This window comes from Ascaphus truei, chromosome 3 (genome assembly GCF_040206685.1).
Source record: "Ascaphus truei isolate aAscTru1 chromosome 3, aAscTru1.hap1, whole genome shotgun sequence".
NCBI classification, from domain to species: Eukaryota; Metazoa; Chordata; class Amphibia; order Anura; family Ascaphidae; genus Ascaphus; species Ascaphus truei.
In genome coordinates, this window is record NC_134485.1 from 343212919 (window position 1) to 343231415 (window position 18497).

At 41.5% G+C, this 18497-nt stretch overlaps 1 protein-coding gene across 4 annotated transcripts in view; it reads left to right on the forward strand.

Annotated features, from left to right (window-relative positions):
* The window catches only part of PPP1R1A (protein phosphatase 1 regulatory inhibitor subunit 1A), a 138955-nt gene that overhangs the window by 116635 nt on the left and 3823 nt on the right, over positions 1–18497 (forward strand). For all 4 annotated transcript variants that reach the window (XM_075591711.1, XM_075591710.1, XM_075591712.1 and 1 more), the window contains exons 5-6: positions 16327–16563; positions 17761–17898. In XM_075591711.1, coding sequence (XP_075447826.1) covers positions 16327–16563; positions 17761–17867 — 344 coding nt within the window. In that variant the 3' untranslated portion in view covers positions 17868–17898. The remainder of the gene's footprint in view (positions 1–16326; positions 16564–17760; positions 17899–18497) is intronic.

Below are 18497 nucleotides of genomic sequence, written 5' to 3' on the forward strand. Positions count from 1 at the left end.
GTGTGGATGAAAACCTCCTATGGCGCTGAGGGAAGAATGGACACTGATTCTCTTGCTGCAGATCTTTTCTTTGAGCTGAAAAACCTCAGATAATGGGAAGACAAAAGAGAAGGCAAAAAACACCACAATAGTGTATTACCAGGGATATGCTAGTGTGTACAAATTAAGAGCAATTTATTAAAACATAACAATTAAGACATAAACATATATCACATTGGACAACTAATAGATTAATCGGATATAAAACTTCCAAGCGCTTGTGCTATGGAAGATGTGCTGCTCCGCCTCGGTAAAATTGAAATCCTACTCACCGAACCGAGGCGGAGCAGCACATCTTCCATAGCACAAGCGCTTGGAAGTTTTATATCCGATTAATCTATTAGTTGTCCAATGTGATATATGTTTATGTCTTAATTGTTATGTTTTAATAAATTGCTCTTAATTTGTATACACTAGCATATCCCTGGTAATACACTATTGCGGTGTTTTTTGCCTTCTCTTTTGTCTTCCCTTTATCTGAGGTTTTTCAGCTCAAAGAAAAGATCTGCAGCAAGAGAATCAGTGTCCATTCTTCCCTCAGCGCCATAGGAGGTTTCGCTTTCAAATGTAAAAGCGGTTGTTTTAACTTTACATTGTTATATATCATAAGTAGTCATTGAAGTGACTTAAAATAGTGGTACTGTGGCTAATTATAGAATAGCAATAAAAAAAGAAAGAAAAATGAGCCAAAAAAAAAATAGGACGGGAACATTTTCTAAAGGAAATCCCTATTTTTGGAATTGTAAGCTTTTAAATAAAAATGTGGTACTTCTGTGAGAATAAAAAAGAAGTGGTACACTGTAACCCCAAGCCGGGCCACCATTAGTGGGGGATAACAAAGAGAACTGGGCCCGGCAGAAGAGGAGAGCACAGCTGGCTACCCCCTGAAGTCTGGCCTTGACTTCACGGGCTGAACAGGCCCCTCCATTCGTCGGGCAAGGCTCTAGTGACCATTTTCTATGTCAGGTCAGGCTCCACTCAGCAATTGCAGCTTGCGGTGCAAACGTTGGCGTACCGAGCTCTGGGAAACCTGGCGGCAGCAATGCCCCTTAGTACCATCTGAATAATAATGAGATACTATAAAACATTCATGATCATTGAATCCTTCTAAATGTAGCCAGGTCCCCTCTGGCTCCCCGGTACTCCATTTCCCTTTCCCTTACCATCACCACGGTGGGGGCTGTTGCGGGTGGCGATGGGCCGACCAGCGGCTCCCCTTGCATGGCGCCGCCATGTTTAATGTGCTCGCGCATGCGCAAAACAGTCCCAGCGCCCATTTTAGCGATCGCGGAATGGGCAAGGTGGCGCTCCGTAGATCAGGGCCTGCTCAGAGTCGCGCATGCATAGTTGCAGGCGGCGGCCATTATAGAGTTGTGCATGCGCAGGGGAGCAGGCGCTTTCAGCCCCAATAACAAAGAGGTCCCGCGGGGACTACAAGACCCAGCAGCCACTGGGGCTGCTATCTACCTGATGCCAGGGAGCCAATCACTAGGCAGATCTGCTGCAAAGAGAGAGATACATTTGGCACACGTAGGGCTTACAAGTCAGTTGGAGCTGGGACAAGGATAGAGGAGGTTGCATGTGCAGGGAGGCAAGTAGCCCCTGCACTAGGCCAAGTATTCCCCTAGGCCCCAGCTAGGCCCGGACTCAACACCATAGATTGGGGTTGCTACAGGACAGGCCCATAGGTAGGGACCCTGCCCCTTTAGTTATTTGCCAAGTTTAGGGACACAACTTATCTGCTGCACAGCTCTGATAATTGTGTCTGGGATCAGACCACCACTCAAGATAAGAGACTATCTTCATGGTGGGACCATCCGGCGGGATACCCCCCCTTCGTAGAGACGGATCACGACGTGGATCATACTTCTGGACCAGGGATTCCAGTACAGCATCTGCGCGCCCGAGTGTGGACACACCTGGCTGGTACCTCATCACAACACGTGCACCAACCATCTACTCAAACTAGTGGGCAGCGCTGTCTCACATTCGGGTGGGCTTGAGACTCTTGGGTACACAGTGTTGGGGATAAGGTGTGGTGTTATGGCCCTGTGAGGTCTAGTGTTACAGGGTGACACTGTTACTATTCTATGGTTATCTGTGTTCTGCATATAGTAAACTGTTTATCCATAACCTGGTGTATGTGGGTCCTGTGTCAGGGGTTATTCTACACTCTAGAATCCTGCACAGGAGGAGGCGCTGTAAGTATCGTTCCAGGACACACCCCAGGTTTCCATCAGCGGAGGCTCAGACCTCCTGTGAGCCTGAGGTATTGCACCACACCTGCTAATATGTGTAGTTCTCCCACAAAGGTCCCTAGATGAGATCGGGGGGGGGGGGATACACGTGTTACATAAATATCTGGAATATGTTGTTGCGCAGTATGTTCAGGTATCAATGTTGTAAACAGTACAGCTCATATCTGCTTGTAGATAAAAGATTTAATTTTACAGTATATGCACACCAGCTTATCCAAATGGATGAAATTATTTTAGTCAGGTATATTTGTATCAAAGTCTCCTGTTTTGACCCAGTTTTGCAGTCAGCAGACCCAAACCCCATTCATATAACCTGCTTAGACTACACTGAGATATTTTATTTAAATATGCTTCTGTTTTCCATGGCAGCAAAATCATGTAAAGTCTTTCATTGTTTTGTGTTTTGTTAAGGTGTGTGAGCCTCATGGTAACAGCACAGTGGATCATTTTAGATTCAAGCTACTTTGGTCTTTTTCATGAGAAATACATCCCATCTTATAAGGCGCAGTCCCACTTAGTAACCCCGGGGAATTGGACGAATCTCCAGCAGCTTTGTGTTTTTGGGAACATGTTGTATTTTTCTTAGATACAAGCAGTTTCTGAAAGTATATATAACTTAATGAAATACCGCTCACACAATCTTAGGTAATGTATAGATAACAATTTAATTTCAGCTGGTGCAAAGGGGATAGTAATGACAAACAAAACACATAAGGGAAACAAAGAAAATTGCCCAAAAAGATCCCCATTCACTGCACAGCAATGCTGAAAAAATAAATCAGGTTTCAAATACCCACTAGCAATGTAGTGAAATGGCTGTAAGGGGTACCATCAAGTCGCTGCTCCCAACACTGTGGGAGGACAGTTACCACCAATGCAAATAAAAAATAATAAATACTTTAATCAAAAATTATATATTCGACGCAGTAACACTAACTCAAACTATCATAAAAACATTTAAAACACTTATAACGGGTGAGTAAGGTTCAGGGATATATAGGGATAATTCCAAAATAATATAACATTATGTATCCCTTGACCAAATGTATAGTGGTAAAGTGAAATAAGGCGCAAACAAATAAAAAGTGAACACTAATAATAAGTGACTAATCAAAATCTTAAATAGGTGATAATGTGATAAAATTTAAATGAATACAGCTTCACCCCATGCTCTGGAACCCACTGGAAAGGGTAGTCTTCACTCTTCCCCCACAGTAACAGCAAAACACACAAAATCCACGGGGAGCATGGGGAGGAAACAAAAATAAATTTAAGTGCAGCAAAAAAAGGCAACATGGAAAAAAGCCTTCAAATGACTTGGCTCTAATGAATTAACTACTTACAAGATGTAAGAGTCAAATAGGCAGGGTTGACTCAAACAGTCACAGGTAAGTGGATGATGCAGTTGTCATCAGAGTGGATCGGGTCCCCAGGATCACGTACCCCAATATTGAGAGAAAAACTGGCATAGCACAGATCACTCGAGATAAAATAGCTTTATAACAATAAAATATTATACTCACATTCTAACAATAAAATACGGGCATATCACACTGCATTAGTGTAGGAAGATTTTAGCCAGCTGGCTCACCGTCCTGCAATGTTCCCCCACTCCTCCGCCTCAGCCCCCGGTCAGCTGTTACACTGCTCCGACTGGCGTCTGACGTCACTTCTGGGTTCGTCGAGCGGTGAGTGCTGGATCTTCCTTCAACTTCTCTGCTGTATGCTCCGGTCTGAATGAAAACTCCCACTCTACGCGTTTCAAAAGCAACTGCTTTCTTCCTCAGGAGTGTGGAGCCTTGTGACACATTGCATGCTTTTATATCTTGGTGATCTGATTAATCAACAGGTATATACCATTCCTTAAAGTGCTACTGGTGTGGCTAGTACAGATACAATTGCTCATATACAAACATGGGGTTAAAATCTTGATAAACACATCTTTTGTAAGGGGATACTTGGTCAACGGGATAGGGAATGAATCTTGTTATGAGAATATAAATTTAAATATAAAATATAAGTGGTGGTACATACTATAAATTCAAACATATTTAACTCACTGATATTATCACTGGGTATATATACACGATCTGCAATATGCATGATCTACAATGGCAGACAATTTATACAAATTAATTATAAAATTATGACAAACTTGCAAATGCATTTTAACAAATTAATTATAAAATCCTAAAAACCTACAATTGGATGATGGTGAAATATAAATGATCATGGAGGTAATATAACACTTACTACCATACAAAGACACTTACTACCATACAAAGAAACCTAAAGTGCACAGATAATAATGGCTATTGGATAGATACTAAGGAAATTGGATGAAAAAACTCCTAAAATGGGGGAGACAAAATCCACATTAGAAACAGATACAATTATTTCAAAAATGGAAGAATATCTAACTCCATATTTAATCCCCTTGGGGTGAGACTTCCTAAACGATGGATCCAAAAGGATTCTCTCCTCAAAAGTTCATTCTCTCTATCTCCCCCTCTCCAGTGTTGTTTCACTTGTTCTATAACTGTGTAAGTCAAACCTGTGGCATCTCCTTGATGTACTGCACCGACACACTTTATTCAAGCAAATACCCAGTATGTACCTGGCAGATACCTGGAATGCGCCGCTCCTCACCTCTGACAAGCCCCGTTGTGTTTGCCTTCCCAGCCTGGGTTCATGCCTGGCTGACGGGCGGCTGATCTGTTAAATGATAATGATTAGGATTTAATAGGCTGCAATGCTTCGCGTGTCTACCAGATGGCATAAATTCATGAATTGTAATGCAGTATATATATATATACTGTGCAGTATTGCAGCCAGCGGGAATAAAATGCTTCAATCCCTGCCTGGAAAATACCTCAATGCACTCGGGCAGAAAACAGTCACAAACCTCAATACACCCGGGTATACCCGAATTCGTGGGACTAGCCGAGCTCGAATAAAGTGTGTCGCCAGTGTACTGTGGCGAAATGATCAGAAACACTATGTGTTTTTATTTGTCATTTAATGCTGCTAAGGTGTTCTAGGATCCTACTTCTAATGGGTCTTGCAGTCTTGCCCACGTATTGCAATTTACATGGGCACTCTAATACATATACGACGTGATCTGATCTACAGGTAAGACTTGTTTTTATGTTAAAGCGTTCATTAGTGACATTGGAGCAGAAGTCTGCGGTGTTCGTAGATTTAAACTGGCACGCCCTGCAGGTTTTGCACCCATAGAACCCCGTGTTTTGGCTCAACCAATTATTCTTACTTGGGTTTCTCTCTCTTAATGCACTGGGCGAAAACTTGGTCTTCAAATTGTCAGCTTTTCTAAACAATACATTGGGTCTCTCTGGAATCACACTTCCCAATATAGAATCATTTTTCAGAATATCCCAGTGTTTGTTTAGAATCTTTTAAATGTTTTTAGATTCCTCATTATAACCTGTGATGAATGCAAACTCTAAATGTTCTTTTTTCTTTTTGCTTTTAGGTCTCAAAAGCGCGCTCCTAATTCGGCTGTCAGCTTCTACAATTGCTCTATCCAATAACTTCCCATCGTACTCTTTATCCAAAAATCTTTGTTTAATAAAATCAGCCTGTTTTACAAATTGTTCTTGGTCTGTGCAATTTCTTTTAAGTCTGTTGAACTGTCCCAGTGGCACATTGTCCATCCAACGTGGCAAATGTCCACTGGTTCTTAAAATATAATTATTTTTGTCAATTGACTTAAAAAAGGTTTTGGTCTTGATATTATTGTCCTCTATATATATCTCCAAATCTAGAAAGTGAATCATATTTGAACTAAAGTTACTGGTAAAATTCAAATTTTTTGTGTTTGTGTTAATATAATCAAAGAAAGAGTTTAGCTTTCTTCTCCTCCCTTCCAAATTAAAAACACATCATCAATGAAACGGCACCAGAGCACCAGGCCCGCCCCGGTACCTCTCCCATGGGCCAGATGGTCTCCTCCTCCCAAACCGCCATGAAGAGGTTAGCATAACTGGGGGCAAACCTGGTGCCCATCGCCGTTCCACAATTCTGCAAATAAAAATCACCACCATACCAAAAGTAGTTGTGGGTTAATATGAATAATATACTATCTACAATGAAGTCTGCCTGATCCTTTGGTAATTATGAATCCTGTTCCAATACACTCTTGTGTATCTTTGGAAGATGATAGATGTGAATGCGAGAATGCCAGTTTTCTATCATCTTCCAAAGATACACAAGAGTGTAGCCAATCCCCCAGGCAGACCTATTGCCTCGGGGATTGGCTCCCTCACAGCAAATTTGTCCATGTACATCGACAGATTTTTACAAAAATATGTATCAACGCAAAAATATTATCTGAGAGACACTATGGATATTTTAAACACACTCACTGAACTAAAATGGGAAGACCATTTCATTATGGCTAGCTGCGACGTATCATCATTGTACACGTCAATAAATCATGAACAAGGTTTCGCAGCCATCAAATATATATTGGAACAGGATTCAGAATTACCAAAGGATCAGGCAGACTTCATTGTAGATAGTATATTATTCATATTAACCCACAACTACTTTTGGTATGGTGGTGATTTTTATTTGCAGAATTGTGGAACGGCGATGGGCACCAGGTTTGCCCCCAGTTACGCTAACCTCTTCATGGCGGTTTGGGAGGAGGAGACCATCTGGCCCATGGGAGAGGTACCGGGGGCGGGCCTGGTGCTCTGGCGCCATTTCATTGATGATGTGTTTTTAATTTGGAAGGGAGGAGAAGAAAAGCTAAACTCTTTCTTTGATTATATTAACACAAACACAAAAAATTTGAATTTTACCAGTACCTTTAGTTCAAATATGATTCACTTTCTAGATTTGGAGATATATAGAGGACAATAACATCAAGACCAAAACCTTTTTTAAGTCAATTGACAAAAATAATTATATTTTAAGAACCAGTGGACATTTGCCACATTGGATGGACAATGTGCCACTGGGACAGTTCAACAGACTTAAAAGAAATTGCACAGACCAAGAACAATTTGTAAAACAGGCTGATTTTATTAAACAAAGATTTTTGGATAAAGAGTACGATGGGAAGTTATTGGATAGAGCAATTGTAGAAGCTGACAGCCGAATTAAGAGCGTGCTTTTGAGACCTAAAAGCAAAAAGAAAAAAGAACATTTAGAGTTTGCATTCATCACGGGTTATAATAAGGAATCTAAAAACATTCAAAAGATTCTAAACAAACACTGGGATATTCTGAAAAATGATTCTATATTGGGAAGTGTGATTCCAGAGAGACCCAATGTATTGTTTAGAAAAGCTGACAATTTGAAGACCAAGTTGGCGCCCAGTGCATTAAGAGAGAGAAACCCAAGTAAGAATAATTGGTTGAGCCAAAACACGGGGTTCTATGGGTGCAAAACCTGCAGGGCGTGCCAGTTTAAATCTACGAACACCGCAAACTTCTGCTCCAATGTCACTAATGAACGCTTTAACATAAAAACAAGTCTTACCTGTAGATCAGATCACGTCGTATATGTATTAGAGTGCCCATGTAAATTGCAATACGTGGGCAAGACTGCAAGACCCATTAGAAGTAGGATCCTAGAACACCTTAGCAGCATTAAACGACAAATAAAAACACATAGTGTTTCTGATCATTTCGCCACAGTACATCAAGGAGATGCCACAGGTTTGACTTACACAGTTATAGAACAAGTGAAACAACACTGAAGAGGGGGAGATAGAGAGAATGAACTTTTGAGGAGAGAATCCTTTTGGATCCATCGTTTAGGAAGTCTCACCCCAAGGGAATTAAATATGGAGTTAGATATTCTTCCATTTTTGAAATAATTGTATCTGTTTCTAATGTGGATTTTGTCTCCCCCATTTTAGGAGTTTTTTCATCCAATTTCCTCAGTATCTATCCAATAGCCATTATTATCTGTGCACTTTAGGTTTCTTTGTATGGTAGTAAGTGTCATTGTATGGTAGTAAGTGTTATATTACCTCCATGATCATTTATATTTCACCATCATCCAATTGTAGGTTTTTAGGATTTTATAATTAATTTGTTAAAATGCATTTGCAAGTTTGTCATAATTTTATAATTAATTTGTATAAATTGTCTGCCATTGTAGATCATGCATATTGCAGATCGTGTATATATACCCAGTGATAATATCAGTGAGTTAAATATGTTTGAATTTATAGTATGTACCACCACTTATATTTTATATTTAAATTTATATTCTCATAACAAGATTCATTCCCTATCCCGTTGACCAAGTATCCCCTTAGAAAAGATGTGTTTATCAAGATTTTAACCCCATGTTTGTATATGAGCAATTGTATCTGTACTAGCCACACCAGTAGCACTTTAAGGAATGGTATACACCTGTTGATTAATCAGATCACCAAGATATAAAAGCATGCAATGTGTCACAAGGCTCCACACTCCTGAGGAAGAAAGCAGTTGCTTTTGAAACGCGTAGAGTGGGAGTTTTCATTCAGACCGGAGCATACAGCAGAGAAGTTGCAGGAAGATCCAGCACTCACCGCTCGACGAACCCAGAAGTGACGTCAGACGCCAGTCGGAGCAGTGTAACAGCTGACCGGGGGCTGAGGCGGAGGAGTGGGGGAACATTGCAGGACGGTGAGCCAGCTGGCTAAAATCTTCCTACACTAATGCAGTGTGATATGCCCGTATTTTATTGTTAGAATGTGAGTATAATATTTTATTGTTATAAAGCTATTTTATCTCGAGTGATCTGTGCTATGCCAGTTTTTCTCTCAACATTGGGGTACGTGATCCTGGGGACCCGATCCACTCTGATGACAACTGCATCATCCACTTACCTGTGACTGTTTGAGTCAACCTTGCCTATTTGACTCTTACATCTTGTAAGTAGTTAATTCATTAGAGCCAAGTCATTTGAAAGCTTTTATCCACGTTGCCTTTTTTTGCTGCACTTAAATTTATTTTTGTTTCCTCCCCATGCTCCCCGTGGATTTTGTGTGTTTTGCTCCCTTGACCAAATGTTCTGATCTAAATATGATATAAGAGAAATGCTGCACACCTCAAAAAGAAAAATAATGATACCTTTACCGGTGCTCCAGTGTTTGCACGAAAGCCTGCCATCAGTCCTGAACAGATGAACAAGGGAACAAGGTTTAGCAAATCAAACTCATTTATTGAGCCAACACGACGTTTCAACCATAATGGTCTTTATCAAGTGACAATGGCATAAGTACATTCCCTTGTAACAACATATAAATAGTGCCCCAAACCCCCACAATGCAACCTGTTCAATTAGTGCTGATGGAATTCATGTGCTGATTCAGTCCTTCTAGCCAATTTCCAGTCTGTATCTCTTGTTAGATAACCCCAACAGTTGTTAGCAATCCTCGTGGAGTTTACATTCTCATCATTTCTGTGTATCCTGGCATCCATCTTGCTGACGTCATCAATCCGGGTCCTTAGCAGTTGGAACGCTGGCGTTCCAGGTTCGCGCATGTGCGGTAGTTATCCGCTCGATCCTCTTCACCCTTCTATAATTTTGGAACGCAAAAGCGCAGACTACTTGTGAGTCATTGCGTACGCGTGAGCCAGTCTCCCTGCGGTCCTGCAGGCATAAGGGGGGTTAGTTGATCTTCCGTTTTCATCCTGCTGACATCATCAGTCCGGGTCCTTAACAGTTGGAACGCATCCGGATGTCTCATCTGGTGCATTGCAAGTTCGCGCAAGTGCAGTAGATCGATCCTCTTCTCCTTCTTTGGGATTTTGGGACGCAAAAAGCGCAGACCAGTTGTAAGTCATTGCGCACGCGTAAGCCAGTCTCCCTGCGGTCCTGCAGGCATAAGGGGGGTAGTTGATCTTCCGTTATCATCTATTCACATCTATCTTTATCTGTCATGCAGTGGGGGAGGATATTTTCGTCATCAGAAGTCCACGATGTGAAAAGACGGAAAAAAAGGGGAGGGGGGTTCTGAATCAGCATAACACTTTTTGAACAAGATGTATGATATACAATCTTTCTGTGAAAAGTGATTAACAATAAATAAGCTAAAAAAGGTTGGTCTTTGTCAAGTCTTTTCAAAAACATAACCCATAAGGTGTATTCACATGACCATTTTTTATTATAACTACAGCAGGCAATGGCAGCAACCTATGGAGAAAAAAGGGTTTTATCTCTCCTTAATGAAACAGCTCAATGACAAAAAATCATTCAGTCCATTGGGAAATACAGTGTCTAATGTGTGGATCCAGAAGGATTCCCGCTGTAATAGTAAAACATCCTTGTCCTGACCAGCCCTAGCTTTTTTAATATGTTCAATACCCATTAGTTTCAATGATGATATTGGGTGACTAAATTCGGAGCAATGTTTGATGAGAGCGGTATCCTCTGCACGATTACTGATTTTACTCTTATGTTCTATAAATCTGGTTTTGAGCATACGATTGCTCTTCCCAATATAACATAGTCCACAAGGACATTTAATCATGTAGATTATGTTTGTAGTTGTGCAGGTGATCCGCTCTTTAATACTGAACAATCTGCCACTCCTTGGGTGGTAAAACTTATCCCCCGTGTTCAGACTGTTGCAAATGCTACAACCATAACACTTAAAACAACCCACTTTGGGTGAGCTCAAAAAGTGTGGTGCCATATAATGTTTCTCATTATCAGCCTTAATCAGGATGTCCTTAAGATTTTCTCCACGTTTATAAGCAAAACGTGGGAAATCCTTACAGACCTCCTTTAGTATATAGTCTGTCTGTAGTACTTTCCAGTGCTTTTTGGGTGTTTTTTTAATAAAACCACTGGCAGTTGTGAATTTACTTACAAATGTCAGACGATCACTTTTAGAATTTGATTGCGGTTTTGTGTTTAAAGCCGTGATAATTTCAGATCTGTTGTGTCCCCTCTCAACAAATCTATCCTCAATCTCCTATAGAGTTTCCTCCAATTTAATAGGCCTATCCACTATGCGTGTAGCCCTGATCTTTTGAGAAAATGGTAGCATTTGCTTCAATCGTTCAGGGTGGAAACTTGAAGCATGTAAAGTGCTATTTTTGTCTGTGGGTTTTCTATAAAGATCACTATGAAGTTCTCCATTTTCATATGTGAGGAGCACATCTAGATACGAAATCTGCTTAGTGCTCCAATTTTTTGTAAACCTTACTGTAGTGTTCAGCCCAACCAGATAATCAAAAAAATTGACAAGTTCTTCCTCCGTACCCTCCCAAAGAAATAGCAGATCGTCAATATATCTACAGTAAAATAACATCTTAGTGTAATGTTCTGTAGGATAAATAAATTTCTCCTCAAAGTCAGTTATATATAAATTAGCATAGGACGGGGCCACATTGCTGCCCATGGCTGTCCCTGCTGTTTGTAGAGCACTCCACCCTGAGAGAAGACAATTTTCTCTATTAACCCTGTAGTGTGTGCATCACACCCATTACATCTAGTATTACAATAAATATTACAACCAATATATGGTCATATGTGATGCGCTGCGCTGCACCCTAAGCTGTTTACATTACGATTGCTATCTATCAGGATATGATTTAAGACAATTATTCATTGGTCCTAAATATAAGAGCTCTCCATCTGGAGACAAGTTAATTATTTGTATTAACCTATTGTGTCTCATATTTAGATCAGGACATTTGGTCAAGGGATACATAATGTTATATTATTTTGGAATTATCCCTAGATATCCCTGAACCTTACTCACCCGTTAAGTGTTTTAAATGTTTTTATGATAGTTTGAGTTAGTGTTACTGCGTCGAATATATAATTTTTGATTAAAGTATTTATTATTTTTTATTTTTTATTTGCATTGGTGGTAACTGTCCTCCCACAGTGTTGGGAGCGGTTACTTGATGGTACCCCTTACAGCCCATTTCACTACATTGCTAGTGGGTATTTGAACCCTGATTTATTTTTTCAGCTTTGCTGTGCAGTGAATGGGGATCTTTTTGGGAAAATTTCTTTGTTTCCCTTATGTGTTTTGTTTATGAAAGTAGCATGAATATCTTTAGTGATATTTGATGTTGTACTGTTGGAGTTTGACTTTGTTGGAAATAGATCAGTGGTGGTTACTCCTGTTAGTTAAGGCAGCTAGTTCAAATAATTTGCAAGTACAAACGTTAACATTTTAATAGCTGCGGAGGTAATGGTGTTGAGCGGGAAAAGGAGGGCCTGAAGGTGTTGGGTGTTGAGTGAGGGGGTTGGGGGTGAAGTATTTGGTGAGCGGGGGACCTGATTGTGCCAAGTAGATGAGGAGGGAGACCTGGAGGTCTCTGCTGTATACAATAAGGATAGAAAACACTTGAGTGCAAGTGTCCGACCCAGCCTTTAAGACATGACTTGCACAATGTTTATCTGTAGATATTTACTCTCGGTGCATGGCATGCAAATACATCTAAAGTTACATGCTCAGCAGTGTATATGTATCGATGTTTTGAGGATGCAATGTTGTGTAATAAAAAAGAACCAATAAAATCCCACTGAAAGAAATTGGATTTAGTTGTAATTGATAACCCTGATACTGCTTCTTATCCCTGTTCTGCATTGGTTTTGGAACTAGGAGACTTTGATCTGTGTATTTACACCCAGAATATGAATATCTACAGTTTATACACTACATCTACATCTGTGTCGCCCCAAAGTCAGACATCTGAGAGGGATCCCCCAAGAGATGCTCCACGCTGCACAGAAACAGCATGCTAAGGGTTAACATCTGGACTTCCCTGCTATGCTTCCTCACCCTCTGCAATTTGTATTACTCTGGACTACAGGACTTGCATAGCCCAGCTGAATTAATTCAGAAACTCTTCAACCTACTGTACATCTGCGTAGTCCTAAAGGCAGCGGCCAAAGGGCTTTTGCCATTGGCTGCCAATCACTGTTGCTTTTGTGCAGAAAAGGAAAAAGTGTCCTCCGGCACATTGACCCAGATATAGTTGTTGAGGATTGTCCAGATATATGCTAAATAAGACAACAATATATCAATAAAGGTTATATACCTACTAAAGTACTTATAATAAAGTACTTGCACTTACAAATTAACTGTGGCTTGTACTGATAATTTTCATCCCATCCGGAATAGCAGGGGTTAACCAGTAAAGGCTAGGTAAGCTAGATGTGGCCTGTACTGATGATTTTCTTCCCATCCGGAGTAGCAGGGGTTAATCAGGAAATCAAGAAAGGAAATTAAATGTGACTTATACTGATCATTTTCATCCCATCTGGAATAGCAGGGGTTAATCAGGAAAGGCTAGGAAACTTAGATATGGCCTGTACTGATGATTTTCTTCTCATCTGGAGTAGCAGGGGTTAATCAGGAATGGCTAGGTCTCCAATGCATTCAGAGTATGCAATGGGAAGAAGAGAAAAAGAGAGAAAAGATCATGGCACAATAAATGTATTAACAAGAGATTGCTTAGAACAATATTTCACTTACAGCCAATGTGTATTAAAACAGCGTTTTGGATAGCTTCCCAGCGTGTGGTAGTTGGCTTCTCCGCTGTGATGATAGTCCTGCTCACACCAGATCTTACGGAGTCCACAACCCCCTTCAGTAATGTGTTAGCTGTGTCCGTCACTTCCGTTTTTAATGAGGGGAGATACTGCACCTCTCTTGCTTCCTAAGTAGTTTCGCTACTGCTTCATCAGAGAACCAATAGCGAAACTAGTTAGATTTGGACTTGCAAGCCACTGTAGCTCCCTGTGACGTATGACGTGTGGATTCCCCTTTGCTGTAGCTGCCGGCTGTTCGATCCGTGGATACCAGTGTGTGGATGCGGATGCTGCCGAGACACTCCTGTAACATCTCCTCCAGGCACTCCTGTAACATCTCCTCCAGGCACTCCTGTAACATCTCTTCCAGGCACTCCTCTAACATCTCCTCCAGGCACTCCTGTAACATCTCCTCCAGGCACTCCTGTAACATCTCTTCCAGGCACTCCTCTAACATCTCCTCCAGGCACTCCTGTAACATCTCCTCCAGGCACTCCTGTAACATCTCTTCCAGGCACTCCTGTAACATCTCTTCCAGGCACTCCTCTAACATCTCCTCCAGGCACTCCTGACCGTGCCCATGGCCCTCTGCTTTTCTCACTCTGTCTCTTCCCTTGGTGAACGAATACTATCCTTTGGCTTTCATTATCATCTCTGTGTTGATGATATCCAAATCTACCTCTCCTCCCCTGACCATACCCCCTCTCTATTGTTGCATTTTACCAACTGTCTCTCTGCAATTTCCTGATAGATGTCCTACCGTTACCTGAAGCTTAGCATGTCCAAAACAGAACAAATAATCTTTCCCACTTCCACTGTCACCCATACAACCAAACTCTACCTCACTATCAATAATTCCACAATCTCATCAACTTACCAAAACTGCTGCCTATGGGTCATCTTTGACTCTGCGCTCTCCTTCATATCTCACATTCAAGTGCTCACTAAGTCCTGCCGTCTCCATATCCAAAATATTGCTAGGATACACCCTTTTATCAGTCATGACCCAGCTAAAATCCTAATTAACTCCCTTATCCTGTCCCACCTTGGCTACTGCAATCTTCTCATAGGTGACATTCCCTTCAACCGCCTGTCCCAACTTCAATCCATCCAAAATGCTGCTGCCAGACTCATCTACCTCACACACAGCTCCACTTCTGATGCGCCACTATGCAAATCCCTACACTGGCTCCCCATATTCTCTACATAAAATGTAAACTCTATCCCTGACTTACAAAGCTCTCAATGATACTGCCCCCCCCTTACATCTCAGCCCTCATCCACAAATATACCGCTAAATGCCCCCTTTGTTCTACCCATGACATCCGCCTTCCCTCTTGCCTTACTACCTCCTCTCACTTACGCCCACAAGACTTCTCCTGTGCTGCACTCTCTCTCTCTTGAATTCCCTACCACGTACTGCACCGTCAGACTCTCCCCCAAACACACCCCCCCCCCCCAACTCTATTGGTACCAGCTGTGGGGCTGGACTAAACTCCACGTTATCTAAAAAACCCTAACATCCACACCCCCAAACATGTGTGGCTGGTCCATACTACAGTTGTAAATTCCAGCGGTATACTGCCATGGGTGCTCGGATATCCCCAGCAAGGGGAGGTATAGCGCATACACAGGGATGAGAAGAAAAATGTCACTCCACTGGACTTGGCAAAAATATATTTAAAAGGTGATAGAGAATAAGGATCAATGTTTCAGTCCTATCGTGGACCATTGTCGAAGGAGAAAGGTCCAATGTAGGACCGAAACGTCTATCACCTTTTAAATATATTTTTCCAAAGTCCACTAAAGTGCTGTTTTTCTTCTCATCCGTGTATGGACCATATTATATCCCGAGGCATACTCTGTCCCACAATGAGCAGCCGCTTTATCGTTGTTTTAATAGTGCCCCTTAATCATTCTCATGAGCAGGGCCCTCATTAACTTCTGTATCTATTTGCACTTGTTTGTTCTTTTTTGTATGTCCTTCTATTTATGCAATTGATGTCACTCTGTACCCCCATTGTACCACACTGCGAAATATGTTGACACTTTACAAATAACCGATAATAAAATACACTGTGTCTTGCTAGAATCTGTAACAGGTTTGGAATAACCGGTGTGTGATTGTATTCTTCAGCTCTTTCAATTTATATGTGGAATGCATGAAGAGGTTGACATCTAGTGGTAATTTGAAAAAATGCAGGGGCAGATATGTTTCCTTCGAGGGTTTGTAGGTCAGGTGTGACTTCAGGAATTATATGCAGTGTTCGACAAATCCATTAAAATACAGGTCCGTGGCGACTGGATTTGACCCCGTGGCGACCTCCTCATGACCGACACCAAGCAGGGCAGGACTAGGTGGCGAGTAGATTTTTTGGTTCGGCGAGTAGATTTTTGGGTGATTTGTCAACCACTGATTATATGTATAAATAAAGTGTGACTTCAGGAATTATATGTATAAATAAAGTCTTCCTTGTTGTTATCTGATTATTTCTCCTCTCAGAACTTCAGCTATTAGCAGAGCATCACCTATGCAAACAGGGCTCAGAGGAGGAAGGGGCCCAGCAGCACCAGAACAGCGCGGATGACAGGCCCAACCTAGGGTGTTGTTGCCATGGTAACTCGGCCCCCATTCAGCCTTCTCAGCAGCTGAGCTCCTGCGGCTGTTTTACACAGGATGGGCAACTGGACAATAACGCACCGGGGAGGAGGCAAGACAGTCAACCAGACTCTCCAGAAGGTAACTATATCAGCCGTGAACCTAACCTGATACTTGGGGGTGCATGGCTGGATTTTGACTGTTGTAGGCCTTTGCATTTCCACATACAGGGGACTTTTGTTTACCCTTCTTCCATGTGTGAATATATGTGTGTGTGTGTGTGTGTGTGTGTGTGTGTGTGTGTGTGTGTGTGTGTGTGTGTGTGTGTGTGTGTGTGTGTGTGTGTGTGTGTGTGTGTGTGTGTGTGTGTGTGTTGCACAGATAAAAAGAGAAGTGTGAAAGGTATTAATATTTAAAAGAAAAATCCTGTATGTGTGAGCTAAAAGCCTAAAGTGCCTCGACTCATTTTACAGACAAAACAAATCTACTCTTGAGGGTTAGCTCAATCACACATACATGTAACAAAGTGCGGCTTCAGAGAGAGAAGAAACACTGCCAAATACACGCACGTTACCTCTATTTCTATTTAATATCATGATACATCTTATTTCCTTCATCTTGGTTTTAACTTGTCTCTCTCTCCTCCTGGTGGAATCACTATGGCCTCACATCCTGGTGGAATCATTCTGTGCCTCTCTGGCTGTCTCTCGTTCACTTCAGCTAAAACTCCTGTATATTATCCAGACAAAACTACCCAGTCAGCTATCTTAACTTTAAGTATTATGTCCTAACAGGTTATTTACAATCAGTATGTTGTACCACTGATACAATATCTCCTTATGAGCATATAAGGAACTCAAGCTTATTATCAGAAATGATTTTGTAAGCTATACCAACGGCTGTCACTTCTAACTCAAATATCACCCACACAGAGCTTCTCTATAGAGACCTCAGGACAGCTGCACCCTCATTATAAGTCTCCAATGTACGGGAACTGAATATATCCCAATATACCAAATGAAGAAAGAACAATCAGACAATTATACTGCATACTTTCACATTTTGTCTTGATAACATACATATTACAATATAATTATTAGAACAGAATTGTAGTTCTTACACTTTCCTATGAGACTTTCATGGCTGCCATGCTCTCCTGAAGTCAGGTGATCAATGAATAATTCCTTTAAATTATCTTTAAAACCATAGCTACTCTAGTCACTCCAGAGCCGACTCTGTCGCACAAGCAGAATAAGACTGTTTCTGCTTTCCAAAAGGACATCATCAATATCACATAATTGGTTCATTATTAAAGCATATATTTTTTTCTCAATCCAGGGAATATGTCTGATGGGCCTACGCGAAAATATGGAGACGCTGACACCAAAGCGGAGAAAGAGACAGAAAGACAGAACAGCCACATATCCGCCGTACAAGACAAGTAGGACCCACAAGAACTAAAACATGGGACATTGAGTGAGTATTTGTTTGTAAACTGACACTCTGTTCACTGGCTTGGAAATAGATATTAGATCAGTGATAGATACACCAGCCAGACAGGGCAAATCATTTGCAAGTATGAACTTTAACTTTTTTCCTGCCAGTGGTGCTAGCATTGTGTAACAACCGCAATTGAGTTAATGCTGTGGAGCGGGGAAGTGAGGGAGGGCCTGCAGTTGTTGGCTGTTGAGTGAGTGAAGAGGGACCCCTTGGGGTGTTGGGCGAGTGGCGAGGCTGTGTATGCTATGTTGAGGTGGGTAGAGATCTGGGGTTTGAATCTTGTACTCTAAGTATGTCACCTGCCAAAACATTTGTGATGTAATTTTTGATGCTGCAAATGTCAGAGAGGCTGCTTCTTGTAGGGATTCCAGATTTACCAATTTGAGTTGAGTTTCTTATGTTACATCATAAATCTGTTTTTCCTAAAGTTTTGCAGTGTAAGGCTGCGTCCCCCATGCCGTGGACCGCGCTCATGCTTGAGAGTGGTGACGTCACCAACTCTCCAAGCATGAGCCTTGGGCTGTCCAGCAACTTTTTCAGTAAGCGCGAGTGGAGGGCATGGCTTAGACAGTGAC